This window comes from Myodes glareolus, chromosome 7 (genome assembly GCF_982192425.1).
Source record: "Myodes glareolus chromosome 7, mMyoGla1.1, whole genome shotgun sequence".
Taxonomy (NCBI): Eukaryota; Metazoa; Chordata; class Mammalia; order Rodentia; family Cricetidae; genus Myodes; species Myodes glareolus.
This window is the reverse complement of record NC_142032.1, coordinates 56,024,095-56,043,725: the sequence shown is the minus strand read 5'-3', so window position 1 is coordinate 56,043,725 and position 19,631 is coordinate 56,024,095. Positions and strand designations below refer to the sequence as shown.

General features: G+C 48.2%; 1 protein-coding gene across 1 annotated transcript; it reads right to left on the bottom strand.

Annotated features, from left to right (window-relative positions):
- Positions 1-975: 975 nt before the first annotated feature.
- Positions 976-19,631, bottom strand: LOC125415765 (solute carrier family 22 member 20). Its single transcript, XM_048458280.3, has 10 exons — positions 19,146-19,631; positions 18,963-19,066; positions 18,085-18,239; positions 14,999-15,167; positions 13,910-14,033; positions 12,519-12,634; positions 7,010-7,224; positions 6,028-6,136; positions 5,725-5,931; positions 976-5,174 (listed from the first exon to the last, which is right to left on the bottom strand). Exons 1-10 carry the CDS (start codon positions 19,518-19,520, stop codon positions 5,078-5,080), a joined length of 1,671 nt encoding a protein of 556 aa, XP_048314237.3. The 5' UTR covers positions 19,521-19,631; the 3' UTR covers positions 976-5,077.

The following is a 19,631-nucleotide window of genomic DNA, read 5'->3' as shown; positions in this document are numbered from 1 at the left end:
CAGCGCTCATGTGGTGGCTCACGACCACCAATTACTCTGGTTCTAGGGGACTGGTCTCCGCAGGCTCCTCGTGCACATAAAGCACACATTTGCTCAGGTGCTCATAAACACCCTGAACACACCTCTAGCCCCAGCACTCGGGAGGCAGAGGCAAGTAGATCTCCAAGTTTGAGGCCAGCCTGGTGTACAGAGTGAGTTCCAGGACAGCCAGGGCGACACAGTGAAACCCTGTCTTGAAACAAAAGTAAATAAACTTCTTTTAAAAAAAAAGTCTCACTGAACTAAGCATGGTGGCTCATATCTGCAATCCCAACATTTGAGAGGCTTAGGCAGGCAGGTTGTCAGGAGTTTGCGGCCAACCTGGGTCACAGTCTAAGACTTGAACAGAAAAACAAAACAAAGTCTTACTAATTGTTCACACCAGTAGCCAAAGCACTGGCAGCAGATAGCACAGCAGCTGGGTTTAATGTCAGGGCTACTGCATACCTGATACCTAAGACTTAAGACTTTTTTGTTTCTTTCGAGACAGGGTTTCTCTGTGAAACAGTCCTACTGTCCTGGAAGTTACTATGTAGGCCAGGCTGGCCTCAAACTCATAGAGATCCACCTGCCTCTGCCTCCCGAGTGCTGGGATTAAAGGCGTGAGCCACCACTGCCACCAAGACTTTCTTGATAATGAGAGGTCATGAACCTTGGACCAATTAGCAGTTGTTCATAGAGATGAGGGCTGTAGCTCAAGGGGAAGAGTGCTTGCCTAGCAAGCCTTGGGTTTGACCCCCAGCATCTGATGAATGAGGATGCTGGCACATTTGTAATCCCAGTACTTGGGAATGAAGGCAGGAGGACCAGAAGATATCCTTAGCTACATAAGGAGTTCAACATCAGCCTGGGCTTCAGGAGACCCTGTCTCAGAAATGAATGAATAAACAAATAAGACAAAGTCATGCTTCTTTTGACTCTTATTATTTTATTATTTTATGCATATAAGTGTTTTGCTTTCATGTATGTCTGTGTGCTGCGTTCATGCCTGATGCTGAGGTGGCCAGAAGGGGGCATCTGTTCCACTGGAGCTGGAGTTAAAGACAGTTGTAAGCCACCGTGTAGATGCTGGGAATTGAACCTGGGTCCTTGCAAGAGCAGCAAGTCTCTTAAAATGCTGAGTCCTCTCTGAAGCCCCCAAAGTAGTGTTTTGTTTTGTTTTGTCTCAAAACAAGGTTTCTCTGTGTAGCTCAGACTGTCCTGGCATTCACTCTGTAGATCAGGCTGGTCTTGAACTCAGAGATCCATTTGCCTCTGCCTCCTAAGTGTTGGGATTAAAATTGTGCACCATCATGCCTAGAAAAAGTAGTGTGTTGCTTTTATTTTGTTTGATTTGGTTTGGTTTTTCGACATAGGTTCCTTTGTGTAGCGTTGAATGTCTTGGAACTGGCTCTGTAAATCGGGCCAGCCTAGAAGTCACAGAATCTGCCTGCCCCTGCCTCCTGGGTGCTGGGATTAAAGGCCTATGCCTCCACCACATGGAAAAAAGTACAAGGGAGGGAGGGAGGGAGGAAGGAAGAGAGGAAAAGAGGAAAGAAGGAAGGAAGGAAGGAAGGAAGCCATAACTTTATGCCCCTACCCTCTGTGGCCCTGAGGTAGGCCCGAGCTGGGAGGTAGGTAGGAGCTAGGAGGGATGGGTGCAGCAGCTGAGGTCACCAAGCATGCCCTCCACTCAGCTTTGCACCCGTCATCTTTACTCCAAGGGAGCACACTATGGCTAAGCCTCGTCCCCAGCCCCTACAAGCTCACTCTCTGTTGAGGCCACTGTAACCTCTGACAAATTCATGTGTGACCCATCAGCTCCAACCCTCCTAGTGGGCTCCTCTCCAATTCTTCCTCTCCACAACTGTCGAGCTGTCCCTCCCTGGACCCTTCCGGAATGTTCCAGCTCCTCCTTTCCTGTCTCATCTCTCAACATTTTCCCCGGTCATCTCGCCTGGCCCTGGGGCCTCTTCTTCCTCATCTTCATTCCCACTGGGCTTGCATCCTGCTCACATTTGGACTGGTATTTTTCTGTCGGAATACTCCCTGTTCTGCCCTGACACCTGGTTCCTGCCAGACCCTCAGCAGCTGCACACCAGCTGGGGAAGCTGACCGATTAGGGGACAGATTTGCACCCCCTGCACTTCTATTGGGTTTGAGTCCTTTCTGACCCTGGACAGGTCATCTGACCCACACACGTCAGTATCCTAGTTCGTCAGGTAAGTATGAAATTGAGGGTAGGGGATGTTGGCAGACCTCAGAGTGCCCACAAAAATGAAATGAACCAACGAATCAAAGATATAGCTACACAAACCTCTGTGCCACCCTCTCCATCAAAAATGGAATCACACCCATGTTTTACTTTGAATGTAACAAAAGAACAATAATAAAACAGGGCAGCGGCGCACGTCTTTAATCCCAGCACTTGAGAGGCAGAGGCAGGTGGATCTCTGAGTTCAAGGCCAACTTCTACATGGCAAGTTCTAGGTCATCCAGGACTTATATGGAAAGATTCTATCTCCAAAAAAACTTGTACTGGTGACATGTTTAAGTGATAATATTCTGAATATGTTGAATTACATAAAATGACTTCTGTTCTATAATGTGTTGAAGAAATTAAACATAAGCCTTTCTAGCATATTGACTAGGTGAAAAGCAATTGGAAAACAGCAGATTTCTTTATTTTTTATGTTTGACACAGGAACTAACTATGTAGCCCATTCTGGCCTGAAACCTGTAATCCTCCTACCTCGGGCTTCCCAAGTGCTGAGTTTACAGGTGTGCTCAGAGAGCAGGGCCTGTGAGCATGCACCGCCACATCTGGCTTTCATATTGTTTCTTTTTAGTTTTGAGACTGGATCTGCTGTAGCCCAGGCTGGCCTCAAACTGTCTATGGAGCCCCTGTTGTGGAATATTCGTTGAAGATGTGTTACATTCGTTTCTGCTGTGAAACATTTGTTTAATGATGCAAAGATGTGTTGCATTCTTTTATGTTGCGTTTGTTTAACTCTGTATAGCTGTGTTACTTCGCCTGCCTAAAACACCTGATTGGTCTAGTAAAGAGCTGAATGGCCAATAGTGAGGCAGGAGAGAGGTAGGTGGGGCTGCCAGGCAGAGAGAATAGAAGGAGAAATCTAGGCTCAAATGAGAAGAGGGAAGAGTGAGAAAAGGAGGAGAAAGAGGACACTAGGAGCTAGCCACAAAGTTAGAAGGAGAGAAAGATATATAGAATAAAGAGAGGTAAGAAGTCTGGAGGCAAAAAGTAATTAAAGAGAAATGGGATAATTTAAGTTAGAAAAGCTGGCAAAAAAACAAGTCAAGCTAAGGTTGTGCATTCAAAAGTAAGAATAAATCTCTGTGTATTTATTTGGGAGCTGGGTGGTGGGACCCCCAAAGAGTAAAAGGCCAACTACAAGCCATGGACTGCTGATCCTCCTGCCTCCACCTCCTGAGCGCTGTATGTGTGCCACTACAGCATCTTTCAAGAATTGATTACATAATTTTTGTCATAATGGTTTAAAGATAACGTTCCAAGATTCTTTGAATCCCCTCTCTTGAAAACATAGAGTCCATTTCCCTCCTCCTACCAGGAGCAAGTCTTAGTAACTCATTTTAGTGTTTTGGCACAAATGACCATGAATGATTTAATTTTTTTTTAATATTTTGAGACAGGGTTTCTCTGTATAACAGTCCTAGCTGTCCTGGAACTAGCTTTTGTTGAACTCAAACTCACAGAGATCCACCTGCCTCTGCCTCCCGAGTGCTGGGATTAAAGGCATGTGCCACCACTGCCCAGAGTGATTTAAAATTTTTAATTTTGTGTGTGTGTGTGTGTGTGTGTAGAGAGAGAGAGAGAGAGAGAGAGAGAGAGAGAGAGAGAGAGAGAACCTGAGACACAGAGAGACAGGCAGGCAGAGTGCAGTGTTTGAAGAGGCCAGAAGAGGACACCAGAGGCCCTGGAACTGGAGTTAGCAGCCGCTGTGAAGCAGTTCTGGTCCATGAGAAGCCAGCAGGCTCAGAGAAGTCCCTGAGCCAGAGGGTGTCATGAGGATCCTATGAGTTCCTGACCCACAGAACCTGGAAGGAACCTTGTTTGTTGGTCTAATCTGCTAACCCCCGGAAGGATTTGTTGTGCAGTCAGGGGTCAGATTTCTTGAGATTGCTCTGGGCAGGACAGTCTCTTGAATTCATGTCCTCTATGTCTGGGTGGCTACCATATATTCAGAGAAACAGAATCTTTAAAAATACAATAAAAATTTAAAATATGGCCTGGTGAGGTGGCACATACCTTTAAGCCCAGAATTTTGGAGACAAAAGCATACAGATCTCTGTGAATCCATGCCCAGCCTGATCTACAGAGCAAACTTCAGGTCAAGGCTATGGGAATATGGTCGAGGTGTGGACTGTATACAGACCTGAGTCAGAGAGAAACCGTGAGCGGCAGGAACATTTCCTGTTCCTTTTATGACTTCTGGGAGACTGAACCAGATCTAACTTCTGCAAAGTGCTATTGTTTGGGCTGTAAATAACGGGCGAATATCCATGCATTCCTGATGCTTGCCTCACTGTTGGCTCATCAGCTAGTTCACCAGCTGCAGGGCCCCCTGTAGGCGTGAAGACCCACCCTGTGGAGACACGGCCCATCCCTCTACCACGCTCCCAGGAAAAATGAGCTTTTCTCCCATAAAGTCAGAAGGACTGGTCATAATCTCTAAAGGAGGGAAGCGGTTCTGAAATTTTGCAGGGGAGTCGAGAAAATTAGCCAGGGAAACCACAGAGTGCTGATATCGCTGTGACCGTGCAAAGACCTAGCATCTCTGGTGGATCTGAAAAGTGGCCCTCATTGCAGCAGACGGCAGGCTTTCCTTCAGTCCCTGCATGCTGCTTCTGCGGTCTGCTTGGGCTTGGGTGTGGTTCTGCAGGAAAGTCCACGATGTCTCTGGTTCTGTGTGGAGTTCTGCACCAGGGTCCTCCAGGGGGACTTGGACTTGGACACTCACTCTCCCTGCCGGCACAGGCTGAGCTCTAGCCAACTCAGTGCCAGGCTCTTGGCAGCTTAAATGGTTTCTTTGAGGGGAGAAGCCCCCAGCTGCTGAAGAGAAATTTCTTCGCTCTTATGTTCTGTGTCTCTTTTGGATCGACCTTCTTTGACTCTGCTCAAAGGCAAATAGAAACTTTTGCTTCAGTCATTTCCTGACTTGCCCGCATGCCCACTCCTCTGCCCACTCTTCCCAACAGGTTTCATTTTTAGAAAAATCTCAATGTTCAAATCTTTTTTTTCTTCAGTTTTTGTTTTGTCTGTTTGAAACGGGGTCTCATTAGGTATTGACTTGGAATTCACTATTTAGATCAGACTGGGCTTGAACTCACAGAGGTCCACCTGTGTCTGCCTCCTGAGTGCTGGGATTAATGGTGTGTGCTCCCATACCTGGTTTATGTGATTCTGGGGTTTCCTGTGTTTTGGGCAAGCAAAACCACTGTGTTGCCTCCTGAGCCCCTCCAACTCCCCTTCCTATGTCTCCTGGTCTAATCTAGTCTTTCTCTTCTTCTTCATCATTGGACCTATTCTGGTTGGGAGGAAGCCATTGTAGAGGGAGGCAGAGGTGGGATTTTGTGCACAGTCGTGGAAGATTCCTCTGACTTCCAGGGTTCCGGTTAAGGGTAACCACCTGTCCCCGTTCTGCTGTGCCGAAGGGCACTCACCTCCTTTCCATTGCTGCGATGGTTTCCACCAGCGGCACATTTCGGGTCTCAGTCAGGAAGCAGGCAACGGCCATTCCAGCCAAGACTGAAGTGGCACCAAAGGACACAGGCGGAAGGACGGGGCTGATCTCACTAAGTGTGGTGACCAGGGGTGCTGCCAAGCCTCCAAGGCGGGCATTAACAGAGGCGAAGCCCATTCCCATTTGCCTGTGAGAAGTGTAGATCTATCAGCAGCTGGGTCAGACCCTGTGGGTGTCATAGAGGAGAGTAGACCCCTGCCTGGGTGCCATTCTTCATACCCACCTGATCTCCGTGGGATAGAGCTCTCCTGTGAACAGGTACACGCAGATGAAGGAGCTGGCCAGGCAGCCTTTGCCCAATGCTGCCTGCACTGTCCGCAGGGTCTGTAGATCTAAAGAGGCAAGAAGGAAGGTGGAGCTGTGGGGAGCGGAGGCTGGAGTAAGGGTATGATGGAAGGTTGGGGGACCTTGGGATTGGGAAGAGGACCAGTGGGTAAAGCTCAGGGCAAAAGCAGGGGTACAAGAAAAAGCCATGAGCTGATGCCTTAATCCCAGTCCTTGGAAGGCAGAGGTGGGCAGGTCTCTGCATGGGATACCAAAGTCCCATTTTTGCCCCATCTGACCTCTGCTTCCTCATTTATTTGTATCTGTCACCGTGGCTACCATGGAGACAAGACAAGATTCAGACCTTAGCTCAGATCCAGGTAGGTGACCTAGCCACAGAGACCGTCCATCTCCCAGCTTCTCTATCCTGCCAGTAAGGGAAATACTAGCCCTGCTTTGCACAGTTGAGCAGATGTGTTGTTGGGTGGGCATATGTCACTAGTGCAAAGTGTTTGGGGCTCACGTAGCTTTTCTAGTATGTCATTAGCATGTTTGTCCTGATGCCTGTATGAATTGCAAACCCTGACTCAAATGTCCCACATTAGATACTCAAAGAAACTGTGGTACCAGCTTTAGGTTGGTGTTAGCTAGCATGCATCCTGAGGTCATGTGGGGGGGCACCTGAGTCATCCACACCCAAACCAGCTCTGCATCAATTATACCAATTCCTCTTTGGCATGGTGGCTTAAGTTTCCTTTTCATTCCTTTTGTCACAGGGTCTCATTTTGTAGTCCAGTCAGGCCTAGAGCTGTTGATCCCCCTGCCTCAGCCTTCCAAGGGCTAGAATAACAGGTATGCTGCTGGTCAGACTCCAGAGGGACTTCCGCTGTTTCTGGAATCCGTGTCTGTGTGGTTACCACAGGGCAGACATGATGACTCACCCTCAGGCACAAACATGTTGGCGATGACCATGAGCCCAGCTAGGATGAGGAAGGAGGCTACTGTGGCCCGGCGTCCCACATAAATCATGGTGGTAGTCGCGACCAGCATGGCTGGGATGTCGATGATCCCAAACAGGGCCTGTACCAGGTAGATGCTGAGCCCAAACTTCTGCAGGTCCATGGCCAGGCCGTAGTAAGCCACAGAGTTAGAGAACCTAGGAAAGGCAGCAGAATGGCCTACTCCGCTGAGACTCAAGGCAAAGAGATACAGGTTGTGTGACCTGGGGATCCTCCCCTTTGGGAGTTCAAATCCCCTGACCTCCAGCAGCATCTCCTGGTCCCCTAAGCCTCTGACTTTGGGACACTTTCCTAACTACATCTCTTTCTCCCCATCTTCTCCTCTGAGATCAGGCTAAGTTTGGTTTCCACTGTCAGTGTAACTTCAGTGCTGGCACTGAAACTGTGCTAAAGAATAAAGATAGAAGACAGACACAGTTACATAACACAGGAGCATAGCTCAGGCCAGCCCAGTGCTAAAAAATAAAGATAGAAGACAGATACAGTTACATAACACAGGAGCATAGCTCAGGCCAGCCCAGGCCTGTAGTCCCAACACTCGGAAGGCCAAGGCCAGCCTGAGCTACACAATGAGACCCTGTCTCAAAAGCTTACCTTTGTTTATTTGTGTGTGTGACTGTGTGGCATATGTGTGCATATGCATTCATGTGTGTGGTATCTTCCTCAACCACTCTCCCCGCTGTCTTCATTTTATTAATTAATTTTGGTTATAGTCTGTGCATCTGTACACATGTGAAGTCAGAGGATAGCTTCTGGGGAGTCGGTTCTCTCCTTCTGCTTTGGGTTCCCGGGATGGATGTCAGGCTGCTGCGTGAGTGTTTCGACCTGCTGAGCTATCATTTAGTATTGCCACCTTATTTTCTGAGACAGGATCTCCTAATTTGATGGAACCCTCTTCACTCCCTCTTCTCTTTCTGGCAGGGTCTTGCAACATAGCTCAAGCTGGCCTGGAACTCACCATGTAGCCCAGGCTGGCTTAAATATCACAGCAGTCTTCCTCCCTTGGCCTCCCAAGTTCTGGGATTATAGGCAAGAGTCAAGTACCTAGTTGTGTTCTGTTTCCGGATCAAACATGAAAATCTATCAGGCTGAGCCATGTACATTTTGGTATGTGCTTTCAAAGCAAGGTAAGGGTGGCATGCACTGTAATACCAGCACCAAAGAGACCAAGACAGCAAAATCCAGAGCTCAATGCCTACCTGGGCTACAGAGAGAGACCCTCGTCTTAAACAGGCAACCAAAACGACAAAAATGTTGACTGAATGGGCGTAAGTCTAATGTGGTCCACCTTATTCCTGGCCAGGGCTAACACAAACCCTGACCTAGTCATCCAAACACCAATGTGTTGAAAGAATTTTGCCTGTGTAATGAAGTTCTAATGTCAGTTGACTTGAAGACAATGGGGTGGGTGAGGGCAGCTGATCCAATCACACAAATCCTTTAAACCTGGGCCCACAGGTCAACGGCAGAGAGCTAGAGATTCAGAGCCTAAGACACATTTTTTCTTTCAGTCTTATGAGATCGGGTCTCATAAAGCCCAAGCTGGACTTGAACTTGTTATTTTTCAGAGGCTAACCTTGAACCCCTGATTCTTCTGTTTCCGCTACCCCCATACTGAGGCTACGGGTGTGCCTCTTCACCCAGGCAGAGAGCAATCTGATGTGAGAGTCTCCACTAAAATGGAGACTGTCACCCGGCCAGGAACGTAGGTGGTCTCTGGGAACTGAGATGGCCAGCAGAGACATCCAGCCTACAGCTGCAGAGAACAGAACCCTGCCAAATGAATTCTTCCGCAAAGACTCTGCCAAAGTGCTGAGCTAGATAGACTCCTTCAACTCAGCCTTGTGAGAGGCGTGTGGGGACCCCAGCGGCCTCTGGCCGGCACTTCGGCCTGCAGGGTGGATGCTTCATAGGTGCTGCTTGAAGCAAGTGAAGCCAGATCATAGTGGCCTTAGAGAAAGCCAAAGAACAACCAGGAAAATGCCACCAGGTTCATTTTCATATTCCTGAGGGCATGCTGTTGGCACAGCTAGCAGGAAAGATAAGGGGTGGCTTTGTTCTCGAAATGGTCTTCCCACAGAGACTGGATCATGGCCAACTGGGAGTGCCATCCAGGTGGGACAGGTATTGGCAATGTTCTGGAAATACCTGGTGTTTGAGAACTGGCTCCTAAGAATAGAAGGTGCCAAGAGACAGAATAGTCCAGGACTGGCAAGCTTCAGTTTATTACGGACCTGCAGATGGAAGTATGTCTTGGTACCCAGGGGCAAGAGGAAGAGTTCAGTTTTTTCTTTTTTTTTCTAATCTATGCCAAAATGGATCAGGGCCAATTGGGATGTATTCGGACAGTCTCAAAAAACATTCTCGTATCAACTGTCAGGTAAGGAGCGGTCCTTGACTCAGTGCTTGGCACTAAATGCGTGACTGACTACCCAATCAAGTTTGTTCACCCCACTAAGTTTAGATGCATGCTGGGGAACTGTGGGGGTGGCTGCAAACGGGGCCACATTCAGGATGGCTGCAGTCACGTCAAGCTGGGTCCCAGCACAGCAGGAGCGGACTAGATAGATGTTTTCCTTCCTGTCTGACATCCCTGTACCTGACAAAGCTCTCACATTCCTTCCTTTGTTCACTTGTTATTCTCTGACTTATCAAATATTTACTACAAATCTACCATATTTTCCATGGCCTTGCTTAACAATGAAAGGTATTTCAGATATGATTTTTAAAATGTTATTTAAAGTAAAAACAAGTAGCAGAACAGAGTGTTAATCTATTTTTGTAGGAACATAAGTGTATATGCATACGTGTATACATGGTGTTGGCGGGGTCAGTCTCCAGGGAAGGGCAAGAATGAGGGGACAGTCACTTTTTTTTTTTTTTTTTAAGATGGAGTCTTACTATGTAGCCCTGAGTTGCCTGGTACTCTCTGTGTAGACCACGCTAACCTTGAAATCTCGGAGATCCGCTTACATCTGATCGCAGTACTGGGTTCAAAGGCATGCACCACCAAACCCAGCAGAGAACATTCACGCTTGTCTCAGGTATTCCTTCTAAGTCATTCACTCTTCTAATCTTTCCAGAAGCACTAGGAGATGGGTATTATTATAAAAGCCACGTGACTGATGCAGAAACTGAGGAACCCAGAGGTTAACACGGGCAGAATCAAACAGTAAATAACAGTGCTGAGATCAAAATTCAAGCCATTAACTCCTCAGGGTCTTGTCTTTCTTTTCTTTCCTTTTTTTTCCTCCCTCCCTCCTTCTTTCCCTCCCTCCCTTCCTCTCTCCCTTTCTCTTTCCCTCCCCCCTCTCTCCCCCCCTTTCTTTCTTTCTTTTCTTGGTACATTGAGTATGCACTGCTTTTGTAATTTGTAAATTAGCCATGAAATAACAGAGATTGGTGACATTTATGCAAGCTGACCAGTTCTCAGCTCCCTTTCCATCCTCCCAGTCCTCCTGGGACCCTAGGAGTCCTGTCCCCACCCCAGCTGAGCCTAGGGGGCCTCTCTCCACACTCCAGAAATGGTGCAATTGGACCCAGATGTGGCCTGGTGAGGCTCCAGGGCTTCAGGGGAGCCCTGAAACGGCCAAGATTTTCTGTACAAACTGAAATTACCCTAGCTAGGAGGCTTCAAGGGGGGTTGGATGGTTGGAGAATCCTGCTGCAAGACCCAAGGCCCCCACGTCTGCCTGAACTTTGGATTGCTGCCTCTTAACAAGAATGGGCCATTGCTAATTCTTTCTAGAAGGATCCAGAAGAAGATTTTCAACCTCTGAGTTTGGAGTTGGTAGTTTGTCTTTCTGACAGGAAGAGAAAGGTGAGGAAATGTCTGGACACCAGAGGGCAGGCTTAGCTGGGGATGTGGGGGATGTAATAACACACTTCAGTGAGGTCTCAGGGTCACCAAGTCTCCCTTGCGACCCAGAGTCAGATCATCAAGCTCTCTCCACCTCCAGAGTGGGAGACACCTCTGCATCCCCAGAGCCCAAAGCAGGTACACAATGTCAGGAGTCAGGGGTCACAAATACTGAAAGTTCTTGGCATGTCTCGACTTTGACACTCACAAGGACCATCTGGCAATCAGAACTAAATCATTGTCTGCCTCCCCACCTCATAAATGTCAACTTCAAATATTTAATGTCCAGGGAATGTGGAGGAGAGGGGAAAAGATATTCATCTTTTTTCAGCTTGCCCCTCTCAGTTTGTGTAATAAATGAGACTTCCTGGTTTGTCGTTTTGTTTCATTTGGGGATTGACCCTAGCAGCTTTTACATGCTGGGCAAGTGCTCAGAACTGGACTACATTCTGAGACCCCCTTTCAAAAATTTATTTGTTAAATTATAAAAAAAAATTAATTATAAATTTATATGTTAAATTGTTTATTTTATTTGTTATTTTATTAACTTTTAAAAGTCTTGCTTACTTTTATTTGTGCATGTATGTGTGAGTGTATGTGCACATGTGTGCAGGTAAGATTCTGCTCAAATGTGGACACCCTAGACCACTATAATGTCTCATCTATGCTGCCAGTCAGTGCTTCCACAGAGTACCAGGTGCTAGGTGTAAGCTTTTTTTTTCTCTCGGAGACAGGGTTTCTCTGTGTAACCCTGGCTGTCCCAGAGCTCACTATGTAGACCAGGCTGACCTTGAACTCACAGAGAGAGAGAGAGAGAGAGAGAGAGAGAGAGATCCATCTGCCTCTGCCTCCTGAGTATTGGGATCAAAGGTATGTGCCATCAGCACCCAGCTGTAAACTTAATTTAAAATAATATTTTTATGTATGAATGTTCTGCCAGCATGTATGCATGTGCACCACATCTATCTGGTTGGCAGATGTTGGCAGACTTTCCTTTCCCACCCGCCAGTTCCCAAATAACTCACGTGGACACTTCACAGGAGCAAATTCCCTGGAATTGGATTTACAGATGGTTTTGAGCCACCATGTAGGTGTTGGCAATTGAACCAGGGTCCTCTGCAAGAGCAGCAAGCACTCTAAACTGCTGGGCCATCTCTCGAGCCCCTGGGATGACCTTTTTATGTGTGTGTGTCCTTTGCTTATGTATGCACCTGTCTGTGTCAATGTGCTAACCCATGTATACAAATACAAAGACCAGAGGTCACTGGTGTCCTCCTCTGTCTTCTGATGCCTTATATTCACTGTTGCAGGCACACCTGGCCATGCTCAGCTTTTCACACGGGTACGGGGGATCTGAACTCGGGTCCCCACACTTGTAGAGCAAGCGTTCTTCATCCCTGAGCCCTCTCCCCAGCCCTAAGGACCCGGTGCTGAAAGGGTGTGACGTGAGATTGAATTCACACACTCACCTGCTCATTGTACCAGCACTGTTTCAGGACAAAGTTTGCCAATGAGAGCAGAACGTGTGCTCCCATCTTAGGACAAAGTCTTGGGTATGAGCCCATCACCTACCAGATAGCCATGAGACAGCATGTGACCTTTCTGATGGCCGGGGTTCGGAAGAGGTCCAAGATGGAGTTGGAAGTACGGACACTTGAGAACTCACTCTGGATGTAGGAGCTTACCACCTGGATGAGGAATGTCTGATCAGGGAGGGGCACTGAGGGTTATGGCACCCCAGTTTTCCTGCTGGGGACACCTTATCAGTAGAAAGCAGAACTTCAGTTGTGTTTCTCGGGATTGATATCTGGCCTATCCTCCTCTCCACTGAGGAACGGATGGCCTGAGAGACTGCTTGCGCAGTTTTGAGATTGCAACATGTACCTCAACAATCCTTAGCGTTCTGAAGCATTAGAGATACACTCAGTTCCTGGTAACTTCACGATAGTATCAGGTAGTGGTTAAAAGCAGCTGACTGGAATTAGCTGTTGAAGCACTGGGTTAGCACGTGCAAGGCCTAGCTCTGTCTCCAGGACAACTCTACCGTGTGCTCAGACGCAAATTACAGGGTCTATCCAAACCTTGGTGTCTATTTCTTTCTCTTTTTTGCAGTCTTTTTGTTCCATTTATTTATTCTGTGTGAGCACACCGGTGCTACAGTGTGTGTGGAGGTCAGAGGACAGCTGTGCGAGCCAGGTCTCTCCTTCCTTCGTGTGGGTTCTGAGGGTTCAGCTCAGGTCAGCGAGTACCTAATCCACTGGGCTGTCTCGCTGGCCTGGTTTTCTTCCTCCTCTTCCTCCCCCTCCTCATGTGTGGTGTAGGAGTGTGTTCCTGTGTTTGTGCACTCACATGTGGGAGGCGTGTGAAGCAAATGTTGACAATCACTTCTGGTGTGTGCTTGGTGTGCAGAGTACATTTCTTTCTTTCCCTTTTTCCCCTGAGGCAGAGTTTCACTGTGTATCCCTGGCTGTCCTGGAACTCACTTTGTAGGTCAGGGTGGCTTTGATCTCAGGGATCTGCCTGCCTCTACCTCCCAAGTGCTGGGACTAAACGTGAGTGCCACCATGACCGGCTATGTGTGTATTTCTTAAATTTTTTTTTTAAAGTTTAAGGCCTTGTCACTGAACCTGGAACTTACCGTTCCAGCTAGGCCGTCTGGCATGCGAGTCCCTGCTCCCCCCCACCTAGCCTTCAGCTCTGGGTATACCACTACACCTGGCTTCTTTTCCCCTGAGTATGCTAGGGATTCAGCTGGGGTTCTCATGCTTGTACAACAAAGACTTTATCCACTAAGCCACCTCCCTAGCCCCCAGACTCAACGCTTCATACTCCGCCTGCCCTGGGCATCACCAGCCTCTGCACTGGGATGGCAGGTAAGTCTGGGGCAACTGACAAGTCCCAGTGTAACCAGAAGCTACTACCACAAAAACCTACCCCAGCCTTCCACCCACACAGCTGCTTACCTCTGCAGTCAGCCTTTCCCCTTCCTCCTTCCTGCCATTTATCATGGCCACCTTCCGAAGGTTCTGCACAGCTTGTTGAGACTTGCCATGAAGGAGGAGCCATCGGGATGACTCTGGAAGCCACCTGGAACACAAGGATCATTCCCACCTGCAGTCCCAATGTACCTTCATTGCCTTCTACCAGACCCTAAAGGCAGGTGGCATGGTCCCCTGCTTCACACCCAGGTGTGCCACCAATATCCCTTTGTTCTTTTGTTTTTGGAGACAGGGTCTCTCTAGATAGCCCAGGCTGGCCTCAGACTCCTGGTCCTTCAGGTCTGCCTCCAAAGTGTTGGAGAACCAGGTGTGCAACCACTACACCTAACACAATACTCTCTCCTTAAGTTTTTTTAAAGTCCACTGTGTGAATGGGTACCAGAAACTGTACTCTGACTGTTAAACTTGAAGGCAAGTGCCTTTCCCTGCTAAGCTATCTTGCCCACCTATTTTCCTTTTTTTTTTATTAAAGTTTATCATACAGAGAATCACTGAAGAGTCCTTCAAAACTAAGATAAACTTGGTATTGAATATCGTTCTTTCTCTAACTGTGTGACCTTGAAAAAAACCATGGTCCCTCTCTGGGCTGTACCTCGGTTTTCCTCTTACCAAATGCCATGGGGTTGTCATAATGTCTAGTGGAACTGATACAGGCAAAATCATTTTGTGTGTTCCAGAGCTCTATGCCAAGGAAAGAGGTTTTCCAAAGATTCCCTAAAGCTATTCATGAGTACCAGGACCCCTGTGACCTTCACGACACTCTGTTCTCTGTGTCCAGTACATCACAGACACTACACACTCTGTAGTCATGTCAGAGTCCAGTGGTGGTGGCTCATAACTTTAATCCCAGCACTGGGGGGTAAAAACATGCAAGTCTCTGTGAGTTCTAGACCAGCCTCGTCTTCAGAGTGAGTTCCAGGACAGGCTCCAAAGCTACACAGAGAAACCCTGTCTCGAAAAACAAAAAACAAAACAAAACAAAATAAAATGCCATGTTGGGACTCAACCACACAGATGCACATACCCACCCATCCCCTCTTCTGCTGGACATACCAAGAATAGAGGAAAAAGACCAGGAAAGGAGCAGAAACAGCAAACTGTAGCCACCGCCAGGGACGAATCAGGTAGGCCACGCCAGCCAGGATAAGCTGGCCCAAGGTGAAGGAGAAGCCCAGCAAGATGCCCGCCACTGTCCGGCCCCTGGTTGGCATCCACTCTACAACTGTGGAGGAAAGGCAGCCAACTTAAGTGACTCATCTGCCACACAGCTGTTCAGTTTACCTGTCCCTTCCTCGAGACTGTGGCAACTTAAACCCCACACCAAGATTTACCTAGACAACACTCTTACATGGCCTGTGGCTGGTTATTACAGGACATCAGACTCCACAGTGGCTTCATTGTAAGGCTGGGTGTCCTGAGACAGAGTGTGGGGCCTCTGTTGGCATGTCCCCTCCGTGTGTGTGTGTGTGTGTGTGTGTGTGTGTGTGTGCGCGTGTGTGCGTGTGTGTGTTCAAGAGCATGTGCACATGAGTATGCAAACATTTGTGTGGTGTAGAGGCCATTCTAGTATGAGAAGAACTGAAGGACCCCAGGTACCTGGTCTAAGCCATGACTGTACTAGAAGGAGATGGGTGTGACTGATGCAGGAGAATTGTCTGTATTCTGTCAATCATATTTTAATAAAACGCTGATTGGCCAGGCAGGCAATATAGGTGGGAAAACCAGACAGGAAGTAGAGGTGATACAATGAGAACAGGAGAATTCTGGGAAGCAGGGAGGTTCCTCTGCCATTCCTGTGCAGACCATTGAAGAGGCAGCATGTAAAGCTGACAGCTGAAAAAGGTACCAAGCCATATGGCTAACATAGATTAAAATAATGGGTTAAGATAAGTCGTAAGAACTAATAAGAAGCCTGACCTAATGGGCCAATAAGTTTATAACCTAATGTAGACTCCGTGTGATTTTCCTTGGGACTTGCTGGCTAGGTTGTGGATTCATTCTGAGTTAAGAAAAATCCAGTATGATCAAGGAAGGCCACCTGAGAAATCTCCGACAGGAACAGATGGCCCAGATGTCTGAGTTCTTCATCCAGAACAGGTTCAAGACTGCTGCCTGAGATGATCAAGACTCACAGGATACTCCAGTCAGGACTTGATGATAATTCTAAATTTTCTTTAGGACCCCATAAGATCATCAGCGCCCCCACACAGCAGAAAGTAGCCTGAAATACTACGCCCACATTCCCAACAAATGGACTATGGGTATTTTCCTTTGTTTTTTTTTTAAAAAAAAGAGGGAAATGATGCGGGAGAATTGTCTGTATTCTGTCAATCATATTTTAATAAAACACTGACTGGCCAGGCAGGCAGTATAGGTGGAAAAACCAGACAGGAAGTAGAGGTGATGCAATGAGAACAGGAGAATTCTGGGAAACAGGGAGGTTCCTCTGCCACTCCTGCGCAGACCACTGAAGAGGCAGCATGTAACTTGCCCAGCTGAGAAAGGTACGGAGCCATTATGGCTAACATAGATGAGAATAATGGATTAATATAAATTATAAGAGTTAATAAGAAGCCTGACCTAATGGGCCAATCAGCTTTATAACTTATAGAGGTCCCTGTGTGATTTTCTTTGTTGCTTGCCGGCTGTTGGGGTACTGGGAGGGACAGAAACCCCAACAAGCCGGCCCTCATGTTACATGGGACTAGATTACTGAGGTCCCAATGTATGCTTAGCATCTTCCAACACCCAAATGCTGGTTCTGAAAGAAGCAGAAAAGGGATACTGATCTGCACACCTGGTTCTCTAAGCCCAAGACCTTACTCCCCCCTGAAGTCAAAGGCCCATCTGTCTATGGACAGTGAAGGTGGTGGCCCTTTCTGAGTCTGATGACGCCTTCAGAAGCAATCCAAGTGGTTTAAGAGACACACACTGGTGGCAGCCCTGTGTCCAGGGTGGGTTCCCATGATGCCTTCCACCAGGACCACCGACAGGCTCCGGTTTATCACTTATCACTGAAGGGGGACACTCCTATTTGTTTAGCACCCAGGAGTTCAAATCTCTACAATGAAGCAGACTAGCGAGCCCACCTTCCCTAAAGCCATACAGTCTCAGGGATTTCTGTAGTCTTCGGGACCATCTCCTTCCTTTCTTCTTTCCTTCCTTCCTTCCTTCCTTCCTTCCTTCCTTCCTTCCTTCCTTCCTTCCTTCCTTCCCTCCTTCCTTCCCTCCTCCCTCTCTCCCTTCCTCCTTCCTTCCTTTCTTCCTTCCTTTCTTTTCCAGTTTTTTTTTGAGACAGGGTTTCTCTGTGTAGCCTTGGCTATCCTGGAACTCTCTCTGTAGATCAGGCTAGCTTCGAACTCAGAGATCTGCTTATCTCTGCCTCCCGAGTGCTGGGATTAAAGGCGTGCACCACCACTGCCTATTTTTTTATTTCTTTATTATAGACAGGGTCTCACCCTCTGTAGTTTTTGGTTAGCCTGGAACTCACTTTGTAGACCAGGATAGCCTCAACTGCGTGATCCTCCTGCCTCTACCTCCTGAGAGCTGGGTTTATAGTCATGCACCATGGCACCCTGCCCTAAAGTTGGAGTTTGGGTTTCCAGAATAGGATCATTTGACTGTATGAGCCCCCCACCCCCACCCCTACTTATTTACAGACTCAAACTTGCTGTGTAACTGAGGATGACCTTGAACTCCTGATTCTCCTGCTTTCATTTCCCAAGTGCTGGGATTACACGTGTGAGCCACCATACCTGGCTCCCTTGGAGATATCCTATCTCACAGCCCTGTGTCCCAGTCACCTATGTGACCCCTCCTAAGCCTGGCACATTGAAGACAATTAGTGGCTATTGTTGAGTAACACTCAGATGAAATCAGCCTGACCCTTGTAGTTCACGGATTAGTAAATTGAAACTCAGAGCCAAGAGAGGCCACCAGGGTCCATTGCCACTGCCACCATGGTCACAATCTGCCAACCCAGGTCTTCTAAATCCAGACCCCGGGGTGGAGCTTTTGAGTTGAGGTTTCTGGATGAGAATCACCTCCCACCCCCAAAATTAACAAAGATGTCCTATGATGGCTGCAAATCCCCCTTCTCCTTACCCCAGTCCCTCTGGATTCCCCCTGAATGGACTCACCCAGGGAGAGGGAGTTGAGGATGATGCCAGAGAAGGTCATGCCCATTAAGAACCGGAAGACACAGTAGGCACTGAAGGAGCCAACGTATGCTGTGGCAGCCCCCGAAACTGCCAGCTGCAGGTACGACCAGACCAACGGGGCCTTGCGACCCAACCTGAGCCCAAAGAATGAGGGGTTAGAGAATTCCAAGCTGGCCAGATGACCACAAGGGAGCAAAACCTGTGCCTGACCCTTCTGCCTTGGTGGAGACACCAAGTAATCAAGGGGAAGATGAGATGCCCAGTAAAAGCCACCCTAGTAAATAGCACATGCAACTGCCAGGACCCCAGTGCTGGTGGTCAAGGCTGGTCAGGAATAGAGGGACGTGTGGAAGAAAATCAGAGACTGAGTCCAGGTTGGGGAAAGGTAAAGATTTTGAAAACACCCTGAGGTCTGTGCCTGTAATCCCAGCATTGGGAAGTGGAGGCAGAAAGATCAGAAATTCAAAAAATTAAAAGAAAAATCTCACTGGGCAGTGGTGGTGCATGCCTTTAATCCCTGCACTTGGTAAGCGGAGGCAGGAGGATGTCTGTGAGTTCAAGGCCAGCCTGGTCTACAGAGTGAGTTTCCAGGTTACACAGAGACACCCTGTCATGAAAAACCAGAAAAAAAGAAAGGAAGGAAGGAAGAAAGGAAGGAAGGAAGGAAGGAAGGAAGGAAGGAAGGAAGGAAGGAAGGAAGGGAAAAATGTTCACGGATACATACACAAACTTACTACGTTTATATAGACACACATATACACAAAAAGAAAAGGGAAGAAAGGAAGGAGAGAGTGAAAAGGAACGCAGAAGAACGTGAGGGCTTCCCTAGGTGACTAGGACCTCTCCCAAACACTCACCGGTCTGCAAGGCCACCAAACAAGGCAGCTCCTACCAGCACCCCAGACATGTAGATGGACTGAGCCAGGTCACGGAGGGTACGGGATTCACATACCAGGTCCCACTATCAGGGAGAGAACAATGCTAAACCTTGTCCCTAGGCAGCAGCCTCCCTGCCCCCAAGCCACCCACCCACCTCTGACCTCCATCACGATGGTAGATGGGAAGATGCTTCGGTCATAGACCCAACCATCCTTGCAGTCCTCTGTGGCCACTCCATGGGAGGAGGTGTTGGACTTCAGAAGGGCCCACTGAGGCTCTGTGTAGCGCTGGCATGGCTCAGGGATCCCATGCTGGTTCAGGGGTATGGTGGCCCTCAGCCAGGCCTCTGAGTCATTGGTAGTAGCTTCTGTGTAGTTGGCAAAATGCTGGCAGTGGTGAGGGGGCGCAGCCGCTGTGAAGTTCTGCAGGAAGGTGTGGCAGGCCAGCAGCCCACAGGGAAGCAGCAGCAAAGTTGTGTAGATGAACTGGAAGCGACCTACGCCCCCCAGAGCATCCAGCAGATCTGTGAAGGCCATGGCAAGGGCTCTACCCAAGGTCCTGTGTGCCCAGGCCTTATGTAAAAAGGCAGGGGAGGGGACTGGGAGGTGGAGGATCAGGCCAGGGGTTAGGACCACACAGGCCCTCAA